This window comes from Theobroma cacao, chromosome 5, assembly GCF_000208745.1.
Source record: "Theobroma cacao cultivar B97-61/B2 chromosome 5, Criollo_cocoa_genome_V2, whole genome shotgun sequence".
NCBI classification, from domain to species: domain Eukaryota; kingdom Viridiplantae; phylum Streptophyta; class Magnoliopsida; order Malvales; family Malvaceae; genus Theobroma; species Theobroma cacao.
In genome coordinates this window covers 36469177-36493792 of record NC_030854.1, presented here as the reverse complement: position 1 = coordinate 36493792, position 24616 = coordinate 36469177, and the positions used below count along the sequence as shown (strand labels likewise).

Here is a 24616-nt window from a genome sequence, read left to right as displayed (position 1 = left end):
TGGGCCCACGTGTCACTGTAAAAGAAATTTTATGCTTTGGTTATTTGCTTTATAGTATATATGAATATAATTATCTTTTACGCTATAAGAATTATGTACCGATAGTTTTATGAAAATTATTTTACAAGAAAATAGTTTATTTTATTGAATATTTTTATTATATTCAAATGGTCAAATTTTCACTTCAAATGAATGTTTTAGATACTTAATTTGTTTTTAAATCACTAAATATATATTTTCTGCTTACCTACTACATTTTTAGTAAGTTTTGAGATTTTCGACGAAAAATGACGAAAATGCCCATGTGAGCCAGAAAATTATATTTTATTGTTTTAATTTGGAAATGACTTATGATTTCTTGAAATGCGAGATTGAATAATTGTTGCTCACCGGGGAGATGCGAAAGCTGATGCTAAGCCTTGCGAGGTTCCGATCGACATTCGGGATAATGAGTGCCTATCGGGACGTCGCGGCGGTTGTTACGGGCTCGACGGGAGTTCCAGGTCGTGACACCCTTGCTACAACCAAAATATGTTGATACTTCTACTCAACAACCCCATTTTGTTGAGGGGTCTCAACACATGAAAGTTGATGAACGATGCCTGTTTTGTCAAAAAAATCTTTTAGTTTGAATTCTAATCCATTATTTGACCTGATGCATTTTATTGAGTGTTTAAACTATTTTTCCACATAATTGTTAAATGTTGGTATCACTGATAAAACATCTGACTTACACCTCATGAGAAAAATTCAAGTAAAATGTGTGTAGTCATCAATTACAATCAAAAAATATCTTTGATTAGATAAAGTGGGAGTCTCATAGGGACCCCAGATGTCAACATGAATTAGTTCAAATGGAATTTTTGTGCTTTGGATATGAATTGGGAATGACAGTTTCTTTGGCTTAGCTAATGGGCAAATTTCACAAAGTAAAGCATTTGAACATTTAATAGTAGGAAATTGTTTTTGAATGACATTTATCCTCTCTAAAGGCACATGTCCAAGCCTAAAATGCCAAAGATCAAAACATCTGTCTGCTGAATCACAACCATTAACAGAAGAAATAAAAGGAAATTTGAGTTTGTCAAAACATAACATTGAAGTATCTTTTTCAACATGTTTTTCTTGCATCAAGTATAGTCCTATGTATGCCCTAGCTACCCAATCACTGTCCGAGAGATCACATATTGGACAATACAGTAAAGAGAACATAGGTTTTCGTATTTTGGGTAAGCTTACCTATAGGAAGAAGGTTAAACTTGAAACTTGGTACATGTAGGACATTTTCCAAGGTCAAAGTGGGAGACAACTTTACTGTTCCTATGTGAGAAACAGTGGCTTTTCTGTCATTTGGTAGTTCAACATAGCAATTACTCACTGTTTTAGCAAATTCAAAACTATCCAGACTATAGCATATATGATCAATAGCACCAGAATCAATAATCCAATGGTTTTGTTTTATCATTTGAACATTCACATTTTTAAGGTTAGGAGGAAATTATTTGAAGTATGAAAGCAAAGATGGCCTGAAGTTATACCTGCAAAAGCTGAATTAACAAGTGAATCGCTTCCTTACTGAGTGATTTGTGTGCTGGTTTTACCATCATTGCTGCTTATGTTATTCTCATTTAAGAGCTTCATTAATTTACTGATTTGTTGCTTTATGGCTGACAATTGTGACATAGAGCCAGTCCCAGTTCCCTCATCCAGCTGTTCAATCTTGCAGCCATCAGATTCTGGTCCTTCATGTATGCTTGTTGCATTGTTTGCCACTGCTTTTGCCTTCTTGAAGTTTGGTTTTGACTTGCTGAATTTGAAATCTTTTGGAAACCCGATAAGTCTGTAGCACTTATCCTTAGTATGTCCCTTCTTTCCACAATGGTCACAGCTAATATCTTTCCTAGTACCTTTCTTCCTTGTTGCAACAGTAGTCATCATTGTAGAGGATTCAAAAACTACTTGGCCTTGAATGAGCAGACTTCTCTGTGTTTTCTCTCTTTGTACCAGACTATAAACTTTGTCTAGAATTGGAATAGGATCCATCATTATGATCTGTGATTTGATAGCAGAAGAAGAATCATTCAATCCATTCAAAAATCTAAAGACCATGTCCTTTTGGTATTGGTTCGAATATGCCTTAAAGCAATTAGAATTGCAGTTTCCACATTTGCAGTGAGGCAATGGCCTATAACTCCTCAGCTCTTCCCAAATCCCTTTGAGCTTAATGAAATATGAATCAACTGTCCTACTCCCTTGACTGATATTTTCCAACGTATACTTAAGATTGCACACCCTGGTATCATCAGGTTATGCAAAGTTTTGTTTTAAAGTAGCCATATTTCAGATGCTATGTCCATGAAAAATATGGTTGAGGCTATTGGCTGAGATATTGAGTCAAGTAACCAGGCCACCAGTAGGTTGTTACATCGGGTCCATGATAAGAAGAGAGGGTCTGTAATTTGAGGTTTAGGTATTGTACCATTGAGGAAGCCTACTTTGTTCCTAATGGACATTGCAAGTAGAAAAGACCTACTGCATGCTACATAGTTGCTACTGTTAAGTTTAGGATTTATAACTACTGACCCTGGGCTATCAGTGTGATACAGGAAAAAGGGAGATTGAGGGTCTGCTATTGGGGAGATCTAAGTGATTTGAGTGGTTTGAGAGTTGTTTTGTGTATTAGCATGGGTTGATTCAGCCATAGTTAATCAACTAAAAAAAATGACCAGATGACAAATTAAATGAATCTGATAGATGATATAGCAGCAGAAGACTAGGAATAAATTCCTGATAAAGAAATAAAAACAGCCAAAGAGGATAGAGAATACCCAACCGATGATGTGAGGTCCACCATTACTGTAGAAAAAAGCTAATTTCCAGTTGGATTCTGACCTGCTCTGATACTATGTCAGAAAGCTACAGGAAGGAAAAAAGCAGTAGGCGGCTCATCCTTTTGGGAAGAAAAGTCATCCCAGGTATTTTCCATTCAAAGAATACCTAAAGAAAGGTTGTTTATATATAGTGTTTTAAGAGTTAAAAACAGAGAAAATAACTAATAATTACAATATTTAACTAACATAACATAAATTTAAAACTAATGAAATAAAACGCAGCATTTCATTTTATTTCAAGTTCTTCCTCTTTCTTTCTTCAAAACGGTGCACACAGCTCTGTTCCTTTATTTCCAAACTTCCTGTTTCTTCCTTCTGCTCAAGTCTTCTTCACAGAACTCTTTACAATTACTTCGAGCTTATTCAATGTTGTGTTGTCTAATAACATTAAACTAAAACCCACTGGAAAGACTTCTCATCCAAATGGCATTATAATATACAAAAGGTATGTGATCACCTTCCATCACTATGTAAAGTAACTTTCGCTTTATAAAGAAAAAGTTACATTTTTTTTTCCAAATTCTCCTCCCATAGCCCAACCGTCTTCTTCTTCTTCTTGCTCTAGCCGTTCACCTATAACAAATTCACTATTGTTTGTGGTTCAAGATGAAATATGCTAGTTGGTCTATAGTTCATATTTTTAGATCTTCAGATATAAGATTTGATTGTTTATCTTTTTTTTGAAGTTGAGGTCTTACGTATTGTTTATCAACAATCATATTTTTTATAATCGTAACTTCTTCATGTTATATCAAATATTGTAAAATTATTTTTTCAATAATCATATTTTCAAGAAAATACCAAACATCCCTTTAAGGACTTCAAATTTATTTATTAAAATAATAAAAATAGTTTAAGTTCATATTTAATATTTACAAATCTATTTTTATGATATTGGAATAAAATAAAGTACATATTTCACTGGTGTATTTTTTATTGGAGCTGTTCATGGATCATCAGCTCATCCCGTTATAAGTTAAAACATGCACAAGTTATGTATCTTGCAATTAAATATGAAAATGTTGAGTTTATGTATAATTAATTTATAATAATTAAAAATCTATCATAATAGAAATTTAGAATACCAAAATATATCTAATTTTTTGTATATGACTATATCAAAATATCTATCATTATTTATAAAGATTTTTTTTAAAGAAAACAACTACATAATCTAAACAAGTTTCAAACAACTCCAAAATCTAGCACACAAATAAACTTTCACTAGAAATATTTATAAATTAAACAATTTATTTATGGCGAACATTGAATTATTCATTAAGCACACATATAATTAAAAAATATATATAAATAGCTTAAAAAATGATACAATTACAAATAGAATAAAATCCAAAAAGCCCCCTTAAAATACTTCAAAAGGACACTTTGGTCCCTTTTATTTCAAAACGATATTTTTGATCCCTCAACTGTTAACAACGTTAGTCAACAGTTAAAAAAAAAAATTATATCCAAGACTACGTAAATATTTTTAGGACATTAAAAATGCCCTCTTATAAAAAATTTGCTCATCTTTCATTCCAAAATTTAATAAAATTCACTTTGATACTTGATAAAATTCACTTTGATACTTGATAAAATTCAATATTTGACAAAAAAGAGAAAAACTTAAAACTTAATAAAATTCTAGAAGAGGATTTGTGGATGTGGTAATTTCCATCACTTTGATACTTAATAAAATTCAATATTTAATAGAAAAGAAAAACTTAAAACTTTTATATATAATAATTAAGTCAAAATCTTTTTATATCACCCTAAATTCTAGTCCCAAAATATGGGTAAAAAAATTTCAACAAAATTAGTAATCACAAGTAAGAAATTAATTTCTTAACTCGACATCATCAAATTTGAAATGTTAATCATTGAACAAAATATTTAATTTTAATATATTCTTTTCAATGAAAAAAATTCTCAAACTATTGGAGAAATAAAAAATATGATGACAATAGACTTTACCTCAATAAATAAGTTTACGGTTTTTAAGGTAGATACAGTTTCAAATTTTCAAGCTTATAGATCAAAATTTTAAAAATTTTTTTCCTTATTAAGGTTTTTGAGAGAGATGAGTAGATTTTTTTTTTTAAAAAATGATATAATAGTCAAATAAGGCCTTAAACTATTTAAGAAAATTCAAATAAGTCTTTATTTTTTTACTACGTTCAATTAAGCCTCTGTATTTTTATTTTGAATCAAATAAGCACTTATAATTAATAATTGACTAATTATCATTAGTCAAAAATGCCCTTTGTCATTTTTTATTCACATAACATTGATATGACAATGATGTGAAAGGTGAAACATACCTCAAGATTATATTATCATACCAAATTAATATGTCACATCATAATCAATTACGATACGTTATCACAATTAATTATAATATGTCAACATAACACATCAGTGTCACGCTATATAAAATAACAAATTACATTTTAATTAAGTCAATTATTAGTTATAAATATTTATTTTACTCAAAATAAAAGTATAAGAGTTTATTTGATTTAAAATAAAAGTACAATGGTTTAATTAAATATAATAAAAATATAAAGACTTATTTAAATATTTTTTAAATAATTTAGAGATTTTTTTGAATATTATACCAAAAAAATATATTTAAATTAAAAAATAATATAAAAAAATATTTATGTCCTAAAATATATATGAAGTGTTAGGCCCAATATCGACTAACGGTGCAGCAAAGCCAAACATCCCGCGACAGTGTATACCATGTAGACTTCCTCTCTTTTAACCGTCTAAAAGTATCTAAAAAAAACCTGCAAAACCCCAAATTTAACAAATCCTCAAAAACCACCCAAAATATATACATTGTTTTTAATTAATTTATTGATGCAAAGAAAAATTAATTTTCTAGAAAAAATTACCTATTTATATCAAAAGCTTTAGCCCCGAACCACCTTCTTTTTCTTGTTCTTTTCTTGCTCGGAGAGAGAGAGAAAGAGAGGCGATTATATCATACTTGTAGACATTGCCTTAGAAGTACGTAGGCCTTGGTAGAGTGAGTCTACTTAGCAATATGAATCTTGAGAGTGGGTCGTTGAGCGCCGCCTGCTTGTCCTGGAAACTCTTCGATTGGGATGGCCTTGCTATCATAACCATGGTACAACAAAATTTCCCCTAATTGAAGGTGAAAGATAATAATCTAGGCTGGGAAATTCACACAAAAATTAGAAAAAAAACCTCGACCATTTGGAAGGGAACTCCCTCAGTCGGGAGAGTCCTCTCTCCGATCAACTCTCTTATCAAAACTAATTTATTTTTTTTAATTTTTTTCTTAAAACCATTTGAATGTGTTTAAGTGTTAATATTAACTTTTGATCTATGGTTGCAATTTCATCGTATAATTCAGATGGTCAAGTATTATGGTTGGTAAAATATGCCAAATTCGAAATTTATTTTCTGTTAAAAAATTCAAATTTTCATCTTATAATTCAATTTCATTTACTTAAAGAGTCGAATCCAAAAACTCCTACCCTTGAATTGTACTAATATGAAAGTTGTAAACGTATTTATTACTTAATACAAATGTCTCATCACGTTTAATATTAACCACATCTTTCAGATCTAATATTTATGATGTAATTGGCCAGTAGGACTGCCTGCCATTTTTGACTTCTCTACATGTGACTGCGCATTCAAAGAAAACAATTGGCAATAAAAAAAAAACCTGTTGTTATTTTATAAGGGGCCTTGCAAACTGCCAATACTTTGCAAGAAGAAGAGCATTGCCTGGGCAATGGATCCGGAGCTGTATGAAGCTGCAGCATCAGGTAACTTAAATTTCCTCAAGAGAATGGATCCAAACCTCCATGTCTTCCAAGTAACAAAACAGCAGCAGAATACTGTTCTTCACATTGCAGTCAAGTTTAAACAAGTTGAATTTTGTCAGCACATTCTCATCTCCAGTTCTTCACTTCTCCTAAAGTGCAATTCCAAAGGCGAGTCTCCTTTACATGTTGCAGCCAAGATAGGGTGTTTAGAAATTGCTGAACTTCTGGTAGATTGCGCCAAACAGCTACAAAGGGATGTCGAGAGCTCGGGCGTCAGTGCTCTGAGGAAGCCGTTGAGGATGGTGAATCTGGAAAAGGATACAGCTCTGCATGCTGCAGTCAGAAATGGTCACTTTGCAGTTGCAAAGTGCCTAATGGAAGCTGATCAAGGATTGCTGGGTTTGGTCAACGCCGCGAATGCTTCACCACTTTGCCTGGCTATTGAGGGTGGATTCTCCAGGATTGCAAGTTTGATCCTGGAAACATTTCCAAAATCTCTCAATGGAGATATCAACATGAAGACTGCGTTGCGTTCGGCAGTTTTTCATTCTCAGCATGGTAATTACTTCAACTAACTTAACATCAATTGTTGAACTTATGATAGAAGAAATCTGCTATGAGGTTGAAATTCTAGCATACTATTGTTTTCAGATAGATACCCTTTTTTTTTTTTCAAATGGCCCAAATTAATATGATTTTGTCGGAGTTAGGAACATTCAAACAAATTCAACAGTAGACACCTCTCTCATCTGCCAAACTGCCAGGTTACTTAAAACTATAAAATTGGAGATATGGCCCAATTTTATGGATATGATTTTTATGGCATGGTTAGGAAACATCAGTGAATTTCAACAACATAAACCTCCTATCCAGAAAACCACCTAAGACAATCTTTACAAATGGGCCATAATCTGAAGGAGTTTTTATATATCCTATCAAAGATTTTCCTTATTATTATTATTATTATTATTATTTGCTTTTGAAATAGATTTTTATTCCCCACCCCCTGTCTCTTATTGTGTAACTGAAAAATCTGATTCCTTGAACGATGCCAGATATTGTGAAAATACTATTGAAGAATGTACCAAACTCAAGGAACGAAACTGACCAAATTGGGTGGAGTCCTCTGCATTATGCAGCTTTATATGGTGACCTTAAGTCAACTCAACTTCTTTTACAGGGTAATAGCTCCACTGCTTATATTGTGGACCAAGATGGGACATCTGCACTCCATGTTGCAGCATTTAGAGGCCACACCAACGTAGTTGAACTAATAGTTCAATGCTGTCCTGATGTTCATGAGGTTACCGATAAGAAGGGCCGGACTGTACTTCATGTTGCAGTCATAAGTGGACAGGAAAAAATGGTCAGACACATTCTAGAGATGCCAAGGCTTTGTGGCATTATAAATGAAAAGGATAACGAGGGAAACACAGCTCTGCATCTGGCCGTCATTTACAAGAGAGATAATATCGTCACAATTCTTGCGCGGAACAGAGGAATGGAGAGGGCTGCGGTGAATAACAATCTCTTAACTGCTTATGACATTTTCTCTCTTCAACCAAGAAAGGTAAGCCATGTTCCACACAGATATGGTTTAAGTACTGAACTTAGAAGTTCAAGTTCTTATGAGAACATGGCATGGGATTGAAAGCATGGATTAAGTTCAATTTGATTCTTGCAATGCTAACTATAGTCCTATGAACTGACCCCATTCAATTTAAATTTGTTAGCTTTCTTTATTAACTGCAAAGATACATTACTGGCTGCGGGGAACCCATGGACTACCAGCCTTGCAAAAATGGGTGAACACAAATCTAAAGAGAGAGATGATTGGAGAAACGGGGGAGGACACAAACATCTTGTTTGCCAGGGGGAAACATGACGAAACGAGTATCTCAAACACTACAAATGAGGCTTCTGATGAAACAGTGAAGAGAAGTAGACTTGAAATCCATCTCTTGATAGCAACGCTCATTGCCACTGTTACATTTCAGGCAGCCTTCACGGTGCCTGGCGGCTATAAAGAAGATGGTCCTGACAAAGGCATGGCGCAATCCATTCAAAAAGCGCCTTTCAAAGCATTTTTAATATTCAACACCATTGCATTTATTTTCTCAATTGCCACAGTTTACATTCAATTCGCTACTTCTAAATTCAGCTACTACCTGCGTTCAAGATACGCAAGTCTAGCAGAGGTGATGATTTTCATAGCTGTTCTCGGGATGTTACTGGCATTTGCTTCTGGCGTGTATGTGGAGCTTGCCAACTCCAATGGCCTGCGCCTGATGGGTTATATATTGGTGGGCTGCTTCTTGTTAGTTTACTATGCCTGCTGGTTTCTTGATCCAATAAGCATGCAAATTCCAGGACTTCAGCAGCCTAGGAAATACCTCAGGGACTTGCTATTTCGTTATGGGATTATCTAAATTAACATGGTTTCTAGATGGTAGCTGATCATTCCATTGTTTGATTGATGATCAGTAAATTTAATCATCCATTTTTTATTTTGGTGCAAGAGTTGATGATAACTATATGAACCTGTCACCACCCTAAAGAGAAATTGAGTTCAAAACCTGCATTAGAAAAATATGCTGGATCATGAACAATCTCTTATTAAAAATGGATAAGACCGGAAAGACTAAATATCAATCAAACCAATGCCAGGTCCTCGTGTACACAACAATTTCTTAAAAGGCAACAGGAAAATGTTGCAAAGACCTCAAGAATTGGTGATTTGGTATGGGTATGGTCTCCTTTTTTTTTTCTAGAAAAACACTAATTTCTAGAATATTAAGGTTTCAAGTCCAATGGGTATCAATAAAAAATTCCAAGCCTAAATCATCCTCCCTAACTTTAACTATAAAAAGCAAAATTGAAGCTGAAGAAACTAGTAGGATTCCTCGTTGCAGAATTAAAGAACTGCTCCACACTTGATAGATGCCTATGGCATTTTATTCTATTAATGGGAATTATCAACTATTGGTCAGAATTAGACACCGTTGACTGTTTCTTTCGAATAAAGAAATACTCAGTATTCACCTTGTCTTGTCTCTCCTATTGGTGATCCCCAGGGAAATTTCTAAACAATTCGTCATGTAGTAATTTTGTCTCCTATTGGCCAGATTGTCTTTATAATAATATAATTATTTTTTGACTAAAACAGTCTTAATTAAAAGATAATTACATAGTATAATAATCTGTTCAACCGTGTGTTTATCACATGGTGTGAACGTAAGTGAGTTTGTGTGGGTATTATAAGATTATATGTTGATTGGGGGTTTCATTGAAAAATCTCTTTACCTGCACAAATTCAACCTGGAAATTGATTTGAGATACCTGGGATACTTGATTTGCAATGGCAAGGTCTCCTAACTGGTCATTTAAAAGAAAGAGCTTCAGTCGGCTAGGTCAAACAGAATTAGGTTGAGAGCTTCAAGAGTAAGTCCACTCATCGGCTTGAAATTTTTTATATTAAGAAAGGAGAGAGTTCTAACCTTACTCTTTGATAAAAGCATGCATCAACAATTCAGTTAAATGTTTAAGTGCATAAATTCAAATTTTAACATTAAAGTAAAATCTATTTTATATTATTATTATATCTGATATTTATTTTTTTCTTAAATTTAAAATAAAAAATGAATTACTTATATAATAAAGTAGAAACTTTACTATCAAAATTATAAGATCAAATTATACACTTACTCCTTATATTTTGTTAAAGTGGTGAATTTAATACTTGTACAAAAATTTATAAAAATTGAGTCTTACTATTTTTTGAAATAGATAATATCAGTTAAATCATTGATAGTGTGAAAATTTTTTTCATTATCTTTATTGATATAATATTTGATTGTACTAATATGACATTGAATCTAAAGCATGGGCATCCAAGAACGATGCAATAATTATGCAATGAAGTTTTTTTGACTAACCCGTGGACATGAATCAAAAATCCAGATTAATTGTTGGACAATTTGTTTGATTGTTCTCAATTTTTCCCTTTTCTTGATTCTCTCTCGATTATCCTTCAAACCAATGTTGTAATCGGAATGAAAAATCAATTATCTCTTTCTGAAATCACCCTAAATTATAATCAAAATTGAAAATCGAAAAGAAAATGGAAACGAAAATTCAAATTAAAAAATATGGTATTGTGATTAGGGATAACTCACCCAAGTTGATTTTAGAAATTGTAAACTAGGTTCAAAAGTTAACGTCACATCAACATAAGCATTACATTTTTTTGGATTTCACGTTATAATTATCATATCATCAAATTCAATGTCATGTCATTATAGTTGAATATAATATATAATAATATAGATAATAGAAAATTTTTAACATCATTAATGATAGAATTAACATTGTCAATTTTACAAAGTGTAGAAATTCAATTTTTACCAATTATTTTACATAGGTTACATTTGATTAATTGTATAATAACATCCACACCTTTAGTTCAATCATAAATTCATATAGTTTCGTTAAACAAAATCCAAATCCTTTCTTGCACCAAATCAAAAATAATATACTAATAATAATAATATCTTTTTTCAAATAATAATAATAATAATAATAATAATATCTAAACAATAAAAATGTTGCTCTTTGGCACAAATGTTATAACCTGGAATTCTAATATTTCAGATTAGAATATGGAAGTCTATATATGTCTAGAGTAATTATGTCTTTTTTTCAACTTTACCTTTTAGGTGTTTGATTTTATGATTCTATGATGAGGACAGGTTTCCGAATAGGGGATTTTCATTTTTCTTATGTTATGATTGAGTATTGGGGGTTTTTGATGTTGGGATTATAGTCTTGGTCTGGCCCTTTTGAGACCATGGAATTTTTGTGACAATGACATATTTCTCAGCTTAATTATTAAAAGGAGAAAACACCCAAAAACAACTCTTTCTTGATGAAGGGTGTCAATGTTGTTTGCCAAAACCAAGAATTCATATGCATATGAAATTTTGTGGAAATGACAGTCGATGAGTGAAAACCAATGCAGAACTCCATCCTTCTTCACATTTGTTATACTTATGGGATGCATTGTAGCAGCAAATTCGTGAGTTTGTGACAAAAGAAATATTGACACTTTGGCTCTAGTACTACAAGAAACGCGTCAGGCGATCTTTCGCAGGAAATTGCAATTCCAATACTGTTCTTATCTGCTATTTGTGTGTGGCTCCTGCAAGCCCCAGTCAGACTAAACGGATAAGAAAAGTTAAAGAGACTTTGCCTGTTGTCTTTATTGGATTCCGGCCGGCAGGTTTGGAGTTGCCTGTAGAGCCCTTTCGAATATGATAACAAACAGAAAATTCATGAAAGTTTTGGTTCTATGCCAATGCCATACGATCCAAAGCTAAAACGCGTAAATTGTTTTCATCTCCTATGTATTTTATTCACCTTAATACTGTAAGGTTCAATGAGAGTTTTTTATAAATACGCATTGCTCGAAGGAGATCAGCAATCATTACCAAGACCACTGAAAAGAATCCATGTTAGAGATAAAGCTTGCATTGACTCAACTTGCATTTATATTATCTTTTGTTGTACTTTGCTTCGTTGTACTGGTTTTGAGATAAAACTTATCAGTTGACATGAGGTGTCTGTGTGCATGTTAAAGGTTTAACACCTGTCCTTTAGTATAAACAAGTATTAGTTGATTGATGCTTGTATATATTGTAAGTTTGCTGACTAATGAAGCAACTTTCTCTTCATCTAATGCCCTGTTTTCTTTCTTTAACAGCTCCCAACTTTGTTTTTATCATTTGTTCTACTTTCATATCATGGTATCAGAGCTATAACTGATCCTTGTACCAGATAAAAGACCTCTTTTCATCCATCAAAAGCTTATTTCTTTAGCAATATGTCAGCCTCAACTGTCACACAGCAGACAACACCCATTTTTGATGGTTTCAATTATCCTGTGTGGGCCATTAGAATGAAAGCTTTTCTTAGAGGAGTATATCTGTGGAATGTAGTTGAAACTAAGACACCAGTACCAGCATTGAGAGACAATGCTACACCTGCACAGGTGAAGCAATATGAAGAGGATATAGCAAAGAAATATAGAGCTTTATCCTTCATACAGTCTGCTATTACTGAATCTATTTTCAGTCGAATTATGAGATGTGAGACTGCTAAGCAAACTTGGGATAAGCTTGAAGAAGAATTTTTAGGATCTGGCAGAAACAAGCAAATTCGACTTCAAAACCTCAGAAGGCAATATGAATTGTTGAGGATGAAAGACAGTCAAACTGTGCAAGAGTTCATTGATGTTGTGATGAAGATCGTCAATCAAATTTGATTGTTGGGAGAGACTTTGTTTGATGCTAAGGTTGTGGAGAAAATCCTTATAAGCCTGCTTGAGAGATTTGATGTAACTGTATCTTCCCTTGAACAGGTAAAAGACGTCTCATAGCTCACCATATCAGATTTGGTGAATATTTTAGAAGTTGATGAACAAAAGAAGGCTGCTAGAAAAAGTGAAAAAACTGACCTGGCTTTCACAGCTAGAATGAAAGGCAAGGCACATGCAGATTCCTTAGTAAAGAAAAATGTGAATGATGTCAAGGATAGGGAGAAAGGAAGTATTCAAGGTCAAAAAGGTCAACACAGAAGGACCAAATTCCCTGTTTGTCCTTATTGCAAAAAGAAAAGTCGTATAGAGGCATATTGTTAGTTCAGGCCAGATGTAAAGTGCCATACGTGCAAACAATTAGGTCATGTAGAAAGGGTTTGTAAGAACAAACCTGATGCAAATGAGAAGATCACAAATGTAGCTGAGAATGTTGAATCTTCAGAAAAACAGCTCTTCATGGCTACCTGTAGTAACATGACTGATGATGCACAATGGCTACTGGACAATGGCAGCTCGAATCATGTCACACCAAACTCATTGTTGTTTACTCAACTTGATACATATTATCATTCCAAAGTGAAAATTGGAAATGGAATGTATTTGGATTCTGTTGGCAGAGGAACAGTGGGCATACAAACTCCATCTAGATAGAGGTATATTGATGATGTTCTTTTAGTTCCTGATATAGCACAGAATTTGCTTAGTGTAGGACAGATGATGGAAAAACAATATATACTTGTGTTTGAAGGTAGTTTCTGCACTATTTATGATCCTGCTGGTGATCTGTTAATGAATGTGCCAATGAGAAATAGGTGTTTTCATGTTAATTTGACTGATGCATCCATGCAAGTCAACTCTAGCAACACTGAAATATCTTCACTTTGGCACAAGAGATTTGGCCATTGTAGCTATAATTACTTAACTCAGCTATGTTCTTTAAAGTTAGTAGAGAAACTACCTAAGCTAAGCACACTGTCATCAGTTTGTAGTGTCTGTAAGTCTAACAAGCAGACCAATAAGCCATATCCCTCTGCTAGCCTGACAAGATCAAAGAGTAGGCTCGAGTTGGTCCATTCAGATATTATAGGACCCATGAGCCAAGAATCTCTTAGTGGCAGTAAGTATTTCATAATCTTTGTTGATGATTTCAGCAGGATGACTTGGATATACTTCTTTAAATTTAAGCATGAAGCCTTTGAAGTGTTCATCAAATTTAAGGCTAAGGTTGAAAATGAGACAGGTTTGAAGCTGAAGTGTTTAAAAATAGACAATGGTGGGGAGTTTACCTTATCACAGTTTGAGAAGTATCTTGAAGCTGAAGGGATACATCATCAGCTCACAGTCCCTTACTCACCTCAGCAAAATGGAGTAAGTGAAAGAAAGAACAGGTCAATACTAGATATGGGGAGATGTCTGTTGTTTGAGAAAGACCTTCCAAAAAAATTCTAGGCAGAAACTTGCAGCACAGCTGTTTATTTGCTCAACAGATTACCTACAAAGGCCTTATCAAAAATGACTCCATATGAAGCTTGGTACAACAGCAAGCCTTCAGTTGAACACCTCAGGATATTTGGAAGCCTCTGTTATCATCAAATTTCTGAAATGTATAGAACCAAGCTTGATTCCAGATCAGAAACAGAAATATTCATTGGCTATAGTGAGCAATCCAAAGGGTACAGACTCTATCTTGTAAAATCAAATAAAGTCATTGTATCCAGGAATGTAATATTTGATGAAACTACAAGATGGAATTGAAGGACAAGTGAATCAGAAGCAATGAGGTCTCCATCATAATTGGAGTTCATGAAGCTAGTGAAACTGAAACTGAAGCTGGAAATTAGATGCCAAATGCAGATGATGATGATGAGCATTATGCTATGAGAGGTACTCGAAGCCTTGATGATGTTTATCACAGAAGTTTGATGTTTTTAACAGAACCGGATTCTTATCAAGCTACTACAAAATCAGATGAATGGAAAGCTGCAATGCAAGAAGAAATCAAAATGATTAATCAAAACAATACCTCGACACTAGTTGATAGACCTGAAAAACAACATGTGATCGGAGTAAAGTGGATTTTTAGAAAGAAACTTAACTCTGATGGTTCTTTGAACAAGTGCAAGGCAAGACTTGTTGCCAAGGGCTATTCGTAGTTACCAGGTGTTGACTTTCTGCATACTTTTGCTCCAGTAGCTCGATATGAAACTATTCAACTATTGTTGGCCATTTCAGCTGCATATGGTTGGAAAGTATATCACTTTGATGTTAAGTCAGCCTTCCTGAATGGTACATTGCAGGAGGAGGTATATGTTGAGCAGCTAGAAGGATTCAAGATCAAATCTGAACCAGATAAAGTTTATAGGCTGCATAAGGCTTTGTATGGGCTGAAACAGGCACCTCGCACTTGGAACAACAAGATTGATGCTTATTTATTAAGCCTTGGATTTGAGAAGAGTTTTAATGAAGCTATTCTATATGTACTTCATTCAAAAGGCCAAGCTCAGGTAATCATTTCATTGTATGTTGATGATTTGTTGATTACTGGATGCAATACAGCTGAAATTAATAAGTTTAAATCTGATATGGAGATGAATTTCAGCATGTCTGACTTAGGCCTGATGAACTACTTTCTTGGAATGCAAATATGCCAATCAACCAAAGGCATTTTTGTCTTACAAGGAAATTATATAAAAGATATCTTGAACAAGTTCCATATAAGCAACTGTAAGCCTGTTTCTACTCCACTTGTAGTAAATCAAAAGTTGTCCGTGAATGATGGATGTAAACTCAAAGATCTTGCTTGTTATAGGAGTCTCATTGGAAGCTTACTCTACATTTTTTTAACTCGACCAGAGTTAATGTATTCAGTGAGCCTTCTATCCAGATTCATGAGAGAGCCCACTGACATTCATTTTGCTGCAGCCAAACGCATTCTCAAATGTTTGAATGGCAGTATGCATCATGGTCTTTTTTTTGCAAGAGCAAAAGAAATCAATCTGACTGGTTATTCAGACAGCGATTGGGCAAGCAGTGCTTATGACTTTAAGAGCACATCAGGTTACATTTTCTCCTTAGGCAATGGTGCAATCATCTGGAATTCACACAAGCAAGCTGTGATTGCTCAATCATCAGCTGAGGCAGAGTATATAGCAGCCAATGCTGCTACCAACCAAGCTGTTTGGTTGAGGAAGATTCTGAAAGACTTTACCTTTATACAGAATACTCCTACAAACATTTTTGTTGATAGCAAATTTGCAATAGCTATCACAAAAAACCCTGTGTTTCATGGTAAAACTGAACACATAAAGGTTAAGTTCCATGCAATCCGAGAAGCTAAAAGAAGTGGAGAAATTGCTTTTGAATATTGTTCTTCTCTGAACCAGTTAGTAGATATTATGACCAAGACCCTGCCTATGTCCAGATTTGAAATGTTAAGAACTAAACTGAATGTTGTCAATGCAGACTTTAAGGAGGAGTGTTAGAGATAAAGCTTGCATTGACTCAACTTGCATTTATATTATCTTTTGTTGCACTTTGCTTCGTTGTACTGGTTTTGAGGTAAAACTTATCAGCTGACATGAGGTGTCTGTGTGCATGTTAAAGGTTTAACACCTGTCCTTTAGTATAAACAAGTGTCAGCTGATTGATACTTGTATATATGCGTAAGTCTGCTGACTAATGAAGCAACTTTCTCTTCATCCACTGCCCTGTTTTCTTTCTTTTACAGCTCCCAGCTTTGTTTTTATCATTTTTTCTACTTTCATATCAATCCAAAGAAATGCTTCCTAAACTATATAAAGCAGTAATAACCACTAATATTGCTTCCCTACAGGAATTGGCAAGCTCGGATTTAACAGTTTTTCTCCAAGTGACAGCACAGGAAGACAACATTCTTCATGTTGCAGCCAAGTATAATCTGGAGCAAGTGGCAGAAGAGATCATGAAATATCAACCATTGGTGTTGGTTGTGTGTCAAAAGAATTCCAAAGGTGATACTGCACTACATATTGCAGCAAGGCTGGGGAGTTTACGGACAGCTAAAGTCCTCATAAATTGTGCAAATAACATGAGCCGGGAAATTGAAGCAGACGTCTTATAAGGATGGTGAATATGGAGCAAGACACTGCACTCCATGATGCTGCAAGAAATGGTCATTATCAGATTGCGGAATTGCTAATTAAAGAAGCTCCAGATTTGGCACTTCATTCAAATGATGTTGGGGAGTCCCCACTCTTTATTGCTGTGGATAAAAAACACGTCGATGTTGCTAAACTTATCTTGGAAGTTGCTCCAAATTGCTCTTTTGGGGGTAGGAACAACATGAATGTCTTACACACAGCTGTTGTTCGGTCACAGGATGAAAGTAATTTTTCTCACCTTATTCATTAATCCATGGAAAAGCTATAAAAGAATCATATACATCAGATGCTCACATGCTTCAAACTGAATTGGAATAAATATCCAATAAAATAGAGTTGAATAACATAGTTAAGCAATTGATTTATTCTTCTTTATCTGTTTCTAACCAGCGGAATGTAAGCCGTTGGAAAGATTTTGTTAGCCAAGCTTATTGTTGTTACCCTATTAACCTTGCAGTTGTCAGATTATCCTCCTATTTGGTGACGCTTCAGAGTCCTATGAATTACATTACAAATATGTCATTCAAGCATTATGCCAAGTTCTCTTCCTTTTGACCCTCCACCATCTTTCAGGCTGCCATAGCTAAATCCAAGTACAAAGGTAAATGCATCGAAAATCTCAACATAGCACGCCCGTTAATGTTCTGATTAAGTACTTGTCAATCCATTTTCATTTTTCCCCTAAAAATTCCTGCTCTAACTTAGCATGTTTAATTAACCTTTCCTCTCGGCCCAGATTTCATTGAATTCTTGATGGGAAAATGTCACTCTACACTCTCTGAAATCGACGAGTACGGATGGACTCCTCTGCACTATGCAGTACACTTTGGTGCAGTGGACATTTTCCAGCTGTTTTTGATTGATTCTTCAACTGCTTATATTAGAGATAATGAAGGCATGTCTGTCATTCACATTGCTGCCAGAGAAGGTGAAGTAGTCATATTGGAAATGCTTGCATACCGTTTTCCCGAAATTTGGGATTTACAAGATAATAACGGCCAAACAGCTCTTCACCTTGCTGTTGCTAGAGGAAAGCTTGATTCTGTCAAGTTTATTCTTGACTTCGTTCTTTCTCATGATGGCCTTATAAATCAGCAAGATAATGAAGGTAACACAGCTTTGCATCTCAAAACAATTCAAAGACATGATCACAAAATCTTTGAATTGCTGATGAAAGATAGTAGGGTAGACAAGACGGCCACAAACATGGAGGGTCTCACTGTTATCGACATTCTCCTGTTGAATAAGGAGTTCGGCTACTACGAAAAGGTATGACCTCATGATTGCCCTTTTACTTTCTATTTACATGAAAAAATTGAGATAACGGAGAAAATAATTTTTCGATATAGTTGCCGGATAGATTGATGGAAATGAACGAGATTAGTACGGCATGTTAAACTTTGTGGAAACATATGTGGAGATCATGAGTTAGCTACATATGAACCAGAATAAATGACAAACAGGAAAGGTATTTCTAAACTTGAAATGTGACTTCAATGTATTTGAGATACTTACAGACTTGGATTACATTGAGTGTTGCAAAAAATGGTGGTCTTGAAAGTTTGGAACAAACAATAAACAAGAACAGTAGAAAAGTAAAATCAATTGAGGCAAGAATACTAGAACAGCCACAACAATCAGAGGGAAAAGATTCTGCAAGGGACAGACGAGTAGAAGGCCAACGACAAGTTGCAAATAGGAAACCGGGGCCTGCAGGAATAAGAAAGCCTACTTATGACCAACTCCGGTATATATCCAGCACAACTTGCTGGTAACAACACTCATCGCCACTGTCTCCTTTGCAGCAGGTTTCACCATGCCTGGTGGCCACAAAAGTGATGGCCCAGACGAGGGTACGGCAATGCTAAGCAGGAAAACTGCATTCAGGGTATTTGTGATAGCAAATGCCTTAAGCCTTTTGCTTCTCCACCACATCAATGTTTGTCCATTATTGCAAGTCATTTGTGGAAAAGCTTGATGCCGTCGCATTCTACACATATATCACCGCATCATTAACAAGTTATGGTATTACTGCAATGGTCATAGCTTTTGTTTCAGGCACCTATGCAGCATTAGCTGATTCTTTCGGGCTGGCTAAAGCAGTTCTTTCCATCGGATGTTCCTTCTTTGGGCTCCAGCTTCTTGTTTATCTCAAATAAATGTCAAAACTATGTAACATGAACTTATTTGTGTGATTTTGTACCTTTTTTTTTTCATTTTGTGAATAAATGCAGTGTGATTCTGTTTTTGTGTTGACTATTCAAGTAAGGTACTTAAAATTGACTTAAAAACTCTTAAGCACTAGACTACAAAGAATGAAACACTTAAAGGTACTTCAGTTCATTCACTTTGACACACTAGGTCTCAGTAGCATTAAAGATATTAATTTCATGCATTCAGATACCATTTGTTCTCTGCAACAGTAAGAGTGCTTCAATCAATCAACAATCATTTTAGTAGAAAATTATTTAGCAATGTAGCCTTGAAAAGCAAAATGTCCATCTCCAATCTTGAAATTGTTTCATGACTCTCCTCTTGACAATGCAGCACAGTTTCGTAAATGGGACATTCTTTATTCTCCAACAGTCTTCGATATTTAAAGTCAATATTGATCAACCAAAAGCATACCTGTCCTCCATTTGCTGCCAAAAAAAGTTGTGTTCAAATGTTGAAAATGCTATCTGTCCCTTTCCGAAATCAATTAGTGTCATGGGCTTCACAACTACACAAGTATATTGGTCGTTTATGGAATCAAGTATTGGATGATACTTGATTCAATTATGTCTAGTCGGGGTAATTTTGAAGGCTAATGGGTTGGAAAGTCTTGACATTGGAGAGTTGTTCAAGGTGTTGGAAAGTAGTGGAGTTGGTGAGTTGCAATATTTGAGTGCCTCCTTGGTAGAAGAGGTTTAAAAAGTTTCAATTCAAATCAAAAGAGGAGATTTGTTGCTTTTAAGGTTGATTGGAATTGTAAATCTTATTTTATTAGGATTCTTGTTTGTGTACGACATTAAGTAGTTGTATGGTTGTAAACTTTTTGTTCCATCTTGAATTCTATTCTCATTCTATTTTATACTTTTATATTATAAAAATGGATCTCTATAGTAATGCTTTAAGAGCCCTAGAGAGAGAAACACCTTATAACTTTGTTTTTAGGTTTAGGTGAAACTAGAGTGATATGAGTGATATGGGTAAATGTTCTTAAGAGGGTATACAAGAAATTTTGGATTGGTTTGGGAAACTATAGAAATTAATTTATTGTGCTTTAATTTTTTTATAATAGTAGAATTCTATTTAACTCCATGGACATAGGTAAATGGTCAAATTACGTAAATTCCTTTTTTTATTTATTTATTTGATTTCTCTAAATTTTATTTTTATTGTTTCTTCGGCAATTTTGATAACAACTAGACGATTTCAAAATAAAGTCCACCTATTCTTACTTAGAGATGTATGTGGCTCAAGCTTGAGTCGGTTAGATCAAACACAATTAGGTACACAGCTTGAAGAGCAAGTGCACTCATAGATTTAAAATTTTCTATATAAAAATAAAAACAAGAGATTGGAACTCTACGTCTTTAACTTAAGAAAAATATGAATCATATTTAAATTGAATAGTTAGGTGAATAGAACTTGAAAGTTTAGTATCAAAACATTCAAATTGGATCCAGTTGAGTCCAAATCTCAATCATAGCCCAAGCCAAGCCCCAAAAGGATTGGATTTGCAAGCTTTCATAGGCTGCCTGGGCGACTTATAGAAACTCTACAATCCAAATTATAAATAATAATTAATATTTTTTTCTCAACCAAATGTGAAAATTTATTAATTCAAAAAGTTAAGCACATAAGCATCCCAAAATAGCTATCCGTGGTTATTGTAATATAGTGCGAATTTAAAATTAAAATATTTTTGAAAGTGACCTACGGCTGAAGCATTAAACATGTGAATTTAATTATAAATAATAATTAATAATAATAGCATCGAAACATTTAATTTAATAATTTATGCATGTATCTTCATTTAGAAAGTAAACTTTAAATCCTTTCTTTTCTCAAATCAATAATAATAATAATAATAATTATAATATTTAATTAAACATTAAAATGCTGCTCTAAGCACAAATGTTACTACGGGAATTTGATACTTTAGACTAGTGTAAGCAAGTTGAATTCTTGTTTATTCCAATTTATATTCTTTTCTTATTGATGTGAATAATCACATTTGCAAGTCTATGTCTGATGGAAAATTATCAGAATATCTTTTCTATAGTCTCTTTTTCAACTTTGCGTATGGGTGTTTGATTTTATGATTCTATGATGGAGGGCATTTATTTTTTTATTTTTATGTTTTAATTGACTGCCTGCCGTTTTGGACTGCTCTGCATGTGACTGCGCATTCAGAGAAAACAATTTGCAATAAAAAAAGAACCCGTTGTTACTTTGTAAGGAGCCTTGCAAACTGCCAATACTTTGCAAGAAGAAGAGTGTTGCCTCAGCAATGGATCCGGAGCTGTATGAAGCTGCAGCATCAGGTAACTTAAATTTCCTCAAGAGAATGGATCCAAACCTCCATGTCTTCCAAGTAACAAAACAGCAGCAGAATACTGTTCTTCACATTGCAGTCAAGTTTAAACAAGTTGAATCTTGTCAGCAAATTCTTAACTCCAGTTCCTCCCTTCTCCTAAAGTGCAATTCCAAGGGCGAGTCTCCTTTACATGTTGCAGCCAAGATAGGGTGTTTAGAAATTGCTGAACTTCTGGTAGATTGCGCCAAACAGCTACAAAGGGATGTCGAGAGCTCGGGCGTCAGTGCTCTGAGGAAGCAGTTGAGGATGGTGAATCTGGAAGAAGATACAGTTCTGCATGTTGCAGTCAGAAATGGTCACTTTGCAGTTGCAAAGTGCCTAATGGAAGCTGATCAAGGATTGCTGGGTTTGGTCAACGCCGCGAATGCTTCACCACTTTGCCTGGCTATTGGGGGTGGATTCTCCAGGATTGCAAGTTTAATCCTGGGAACATTTCCAAAATCTCTCAATGGAGATATCAACATGAAGACTGCGTTGCGTTCGGCAGTTTTTCATTCTCAGCATGGTAATTACTTCAACTAACTTAACATCAATTGTTGAACTTATGATAGAAGAAATCTGCTATGAAGTTGAAATTCTAGCAGACTATTGTTTTCAGATAGATACTTTTTTTTTTCAAATGGCCCAAATTTATATGATTTTGTCAGAGTTAGGAACATTCAAACAAATTCAACAGTATAAACCTCTCTTATCCGCCAAACTGCCAGGTTATTTAAAACTATAAAACTGGAGATATGGCCCAATTTTATGGATATGATTTTTATGGCAGGGTTAGGAAACATCAGTGAATTTCATCAACATAAACCTCCTATCCAGCAAACCACCTAAGACAATCTCTACAAATGGGCCATAATCTGAAGGAGTTTTTATATATCCTTTCAAAGATTTTCCTTATTATTATTATCATTAATTTTTTGCTTTTGAAATAGATTATTATTCCCCACCCCCTGTCTCTTATTGTGTAACTGAAAAATCTGATTCCTTGAACAATGCCAGATATTGTGAAAATACTATTGGAGAATGTACCAAACTCAAGGAACGAAACTGACCAAATTGGGTGGAGTCCTCTGCATTATGCAGCTTTATTTGGTGACCTTAAGTCAACTCAACTTCTTTTACAGGGTAATAGCTCCACTGCTTATATTGTGGACCAAGATGGGACATCTGCACTCCATGTTGCAGCATTTAGAGGCCACACCAACGTAGTTGAACTAATAGTTCAATGCTGTCCTGATGTTCATGAGGTTACCGATAAGAAGGGCCGGACTGTACTTCATGTTGCAGTCATAAGTGGACAGGAAAAAATGGTCAGACGCATTCTAGAGATGCCAAGGCTTCAAGGCATTATAAATGAAAAGGATAACGAAGGAAACACGGCTCTGCATCTGGCTGTCATTTACAAGAGAGATAATATCATTACAATTCTTGCGCGGAACAGAGGAATGGAGAGGGCTGCGGTGAATAACAATCTCTTAACTGCTTATGACATTTTCTCTCTTCAACCAAGAAAGGTAAGACATGTTGCACACAGATATGGTTTAAGTACTGAACTTAGAGGTTCAAGTTCTTATGAGAACATGGCATGGAATTGAAAGCATGGATTAAGTTCAATTTGATTCTTGCAATGCTAACTATAGTCCTATTAACTGACACCATTCAATTTGCATTTGTTAGCTTTCTTTATTAACTGCAAAGACACATTACTGGCTGCGGGGAACCCATGGACTACCAGCCTTGCAAAAATGGGTTAACACAAATCTGAAGAGAGAGATGATTGGAGAAACGGAGGAGAAGGACACAAACATCTTGTTTGCCAGGGGGAAACATGACGACACGAGTATCTCAAACACTACAAATGAGGCTTCTGATGAAACAGTGAAGAGAAGTAGACTTGAAATCCATCTCTTGATAGCAATGCTCATTGCCACTGTCACATTTCAGGCAGCCTTCATGGTGCCTGGCGGTTACAATGAAGATGGTCCTGACAAAGGCACGGCGCAATCCATTCAAAAAGCGCCTTTCAAAGCATTTTTAATATTCAACACCATTGCATTTATTTTCTCAATTGCCACAGTTTACATTCAATTCGCTACTTCTAAATTCAGCTACTACCTGCGTTCAAGATACGCAAGTCTAGCAGAGGTGATGATTTTCATAGCTGTTCTCGGGATGCTACTGGCATTTGCGTCTGGCATGTATGTGGAGCTTGCCAACTCCAATGGCCTGCGCCTGATGGGTTATATAGTGGTGGGCTGCTTCTTGTTAGTTTACTATGCCTGCTGGTTTCTTGATCCAATAAGCATGCAAATTCCAGGACTTCAGCAGCCTAGGAAATACCTCAGGGACTTGCTATTTCGTTATGGGATTATCTAAATTAACATGGTTTCTAGATGGTAGCTGATCATTCCATTGTTTGATTGAGGATCAGCAAATTCAATCCTCCATTTTTTATTTTGGTGCAAGAGTTGATGATAACTATATGAACCTGCCACCACCCTAAATATAAATTGAGTTCAAAACCTGTATTAGATGATAACTAGTAGGATTCCTCGTTGCAGAATTAAAGAACTGCTCCACACTTGATAGATGCCTATGGCATTTTATTCTATTAATGGGAAATTATCAACTATTGGTCAGAATTAGACATTGTTGACTATTTCTTTCGAATAAAGCAATACTCAGCATTCAACTTGTCTTGTCTCCCCTATTGGTGACGCCCAGGGAAATTTCTAAACAATTCGTCATGCAGAAATTTTGTCTCCTATTGGCCAGATTTGTCTTTATAATAATATGATTATTTTATGACTAAACAACCTTAATTC

General features: G+C 34.7%; 3 protein-coding genes across 3 annotated transcripts; all 3 read left to right on the top strand.

Moving 5' to 3' along the window:
• On the top strand, positions 6627-9193 carry LOC18600141 (protein ACCELERATED CELL DEATH 6). The gene is made up of 3 exons (XM_018120862.1): positions 6627-7255; positions 7753-8267; positions 8431-9193. Exons 1-3 carry the CDS (start codon positions 6664-6666, stop codon positions 9124-9126), a joined length of 1803 nt encoding a protein of 600 aa, XP_017976351.1. The 5' UTR covers positions 6627-6663; the 3' UTR covers positions 9127-9193.
• LOC18600140 (ankyrin repeat-containing protein At5g02620) lies at positions 17325-19246 on the top strand. Its single transcript, XM_018121308.1, has 4 exons — positions 17325-17433; positions 17667-17810; positions 17946-18478; positions 18559-19246. The coding sequence occupies exons 3-4, from the start codon at positions 17963-17965 to the stop codon at positions 18604-18606; spliced, it is 564 nt and encodes a 187-aa protein (XP_017976797.1). The 5' UTR covers positions 17325-17433; positions 17667-17810; positions 17946-17962; the 3' UTR covers positions 18607-19246.
• Positions 21709-24390, top strand: LOC18600139 (protein ACCELERATED CELL DEATH 6). The gene is made up of 3 exons (XM_007030448.2): positions 21709-22299; positions 22791-23305; positions 23469-24390. Exons 1-3 carry the CDS (start codon positions 21765-21767, stop codon positions 24165-24167), a joined length of 1749 nt encoding a protein of 582 aa, XP_007030510.2. The 5' UTR covers positions 21709-21764; the 3' UTR covers positions 24168-24390.

Coding starts and splice junctions, on each gene's coding strand:
- LOC18600141 (XM_018120862.1), top strand. CDS start 6,664: ATGGATCCGGAGCTGTATGAAGCTGCAGCATCAGGTAACTTAAATTTC. Junction 7,256..7,752: donor AGTTTTTCATTCTCAGCATG/GTAATTACTTCA, acceptor GAACGATGCCAG/ATATTGTGAAAATACTATTG. Junction 8,268..8,430: donor TCTCTCTTCAACCAAGAAAG/GTAAGCCATGTT, acceptor TAAATTTGTTAG/CTTTCTTTATTAACTGCAAA.
- LOC18600139 (XM_007030448.2), top strand. CDS start 21,765: ATGGATCCAAACCTCCATGTCTTCCAAGTAACAAAACAGCAGCAGAAT. Junction 22,300..22,790: donor AGTTTTTCATTCTCAGCATG/GTAATTACTTCA, acceptor GAACAATGCCAG/ATATTGTGAAAATACTATTG. Junction 23,306..23,468: donor TCTCTCTTCAACCAAGAAAG/GTAAGACATGTT, acceptor TGCATTTGTTAG/CTTTCTTTATTAACTGCAAA.
- LOC18600140 (XM_018121308.1), top strand. CDS start 17,963: ATGGGAAAATGTCACTCTACACTCTCTGAAATCGACGAGTACGGATGG. Junction 18,479..18,558: donor AGTTCGGCTACTACGAAAAG/GTATGACCTCAT, acceptor TTTTCGATATAG/TTGCCGGATAGATTGATGGA.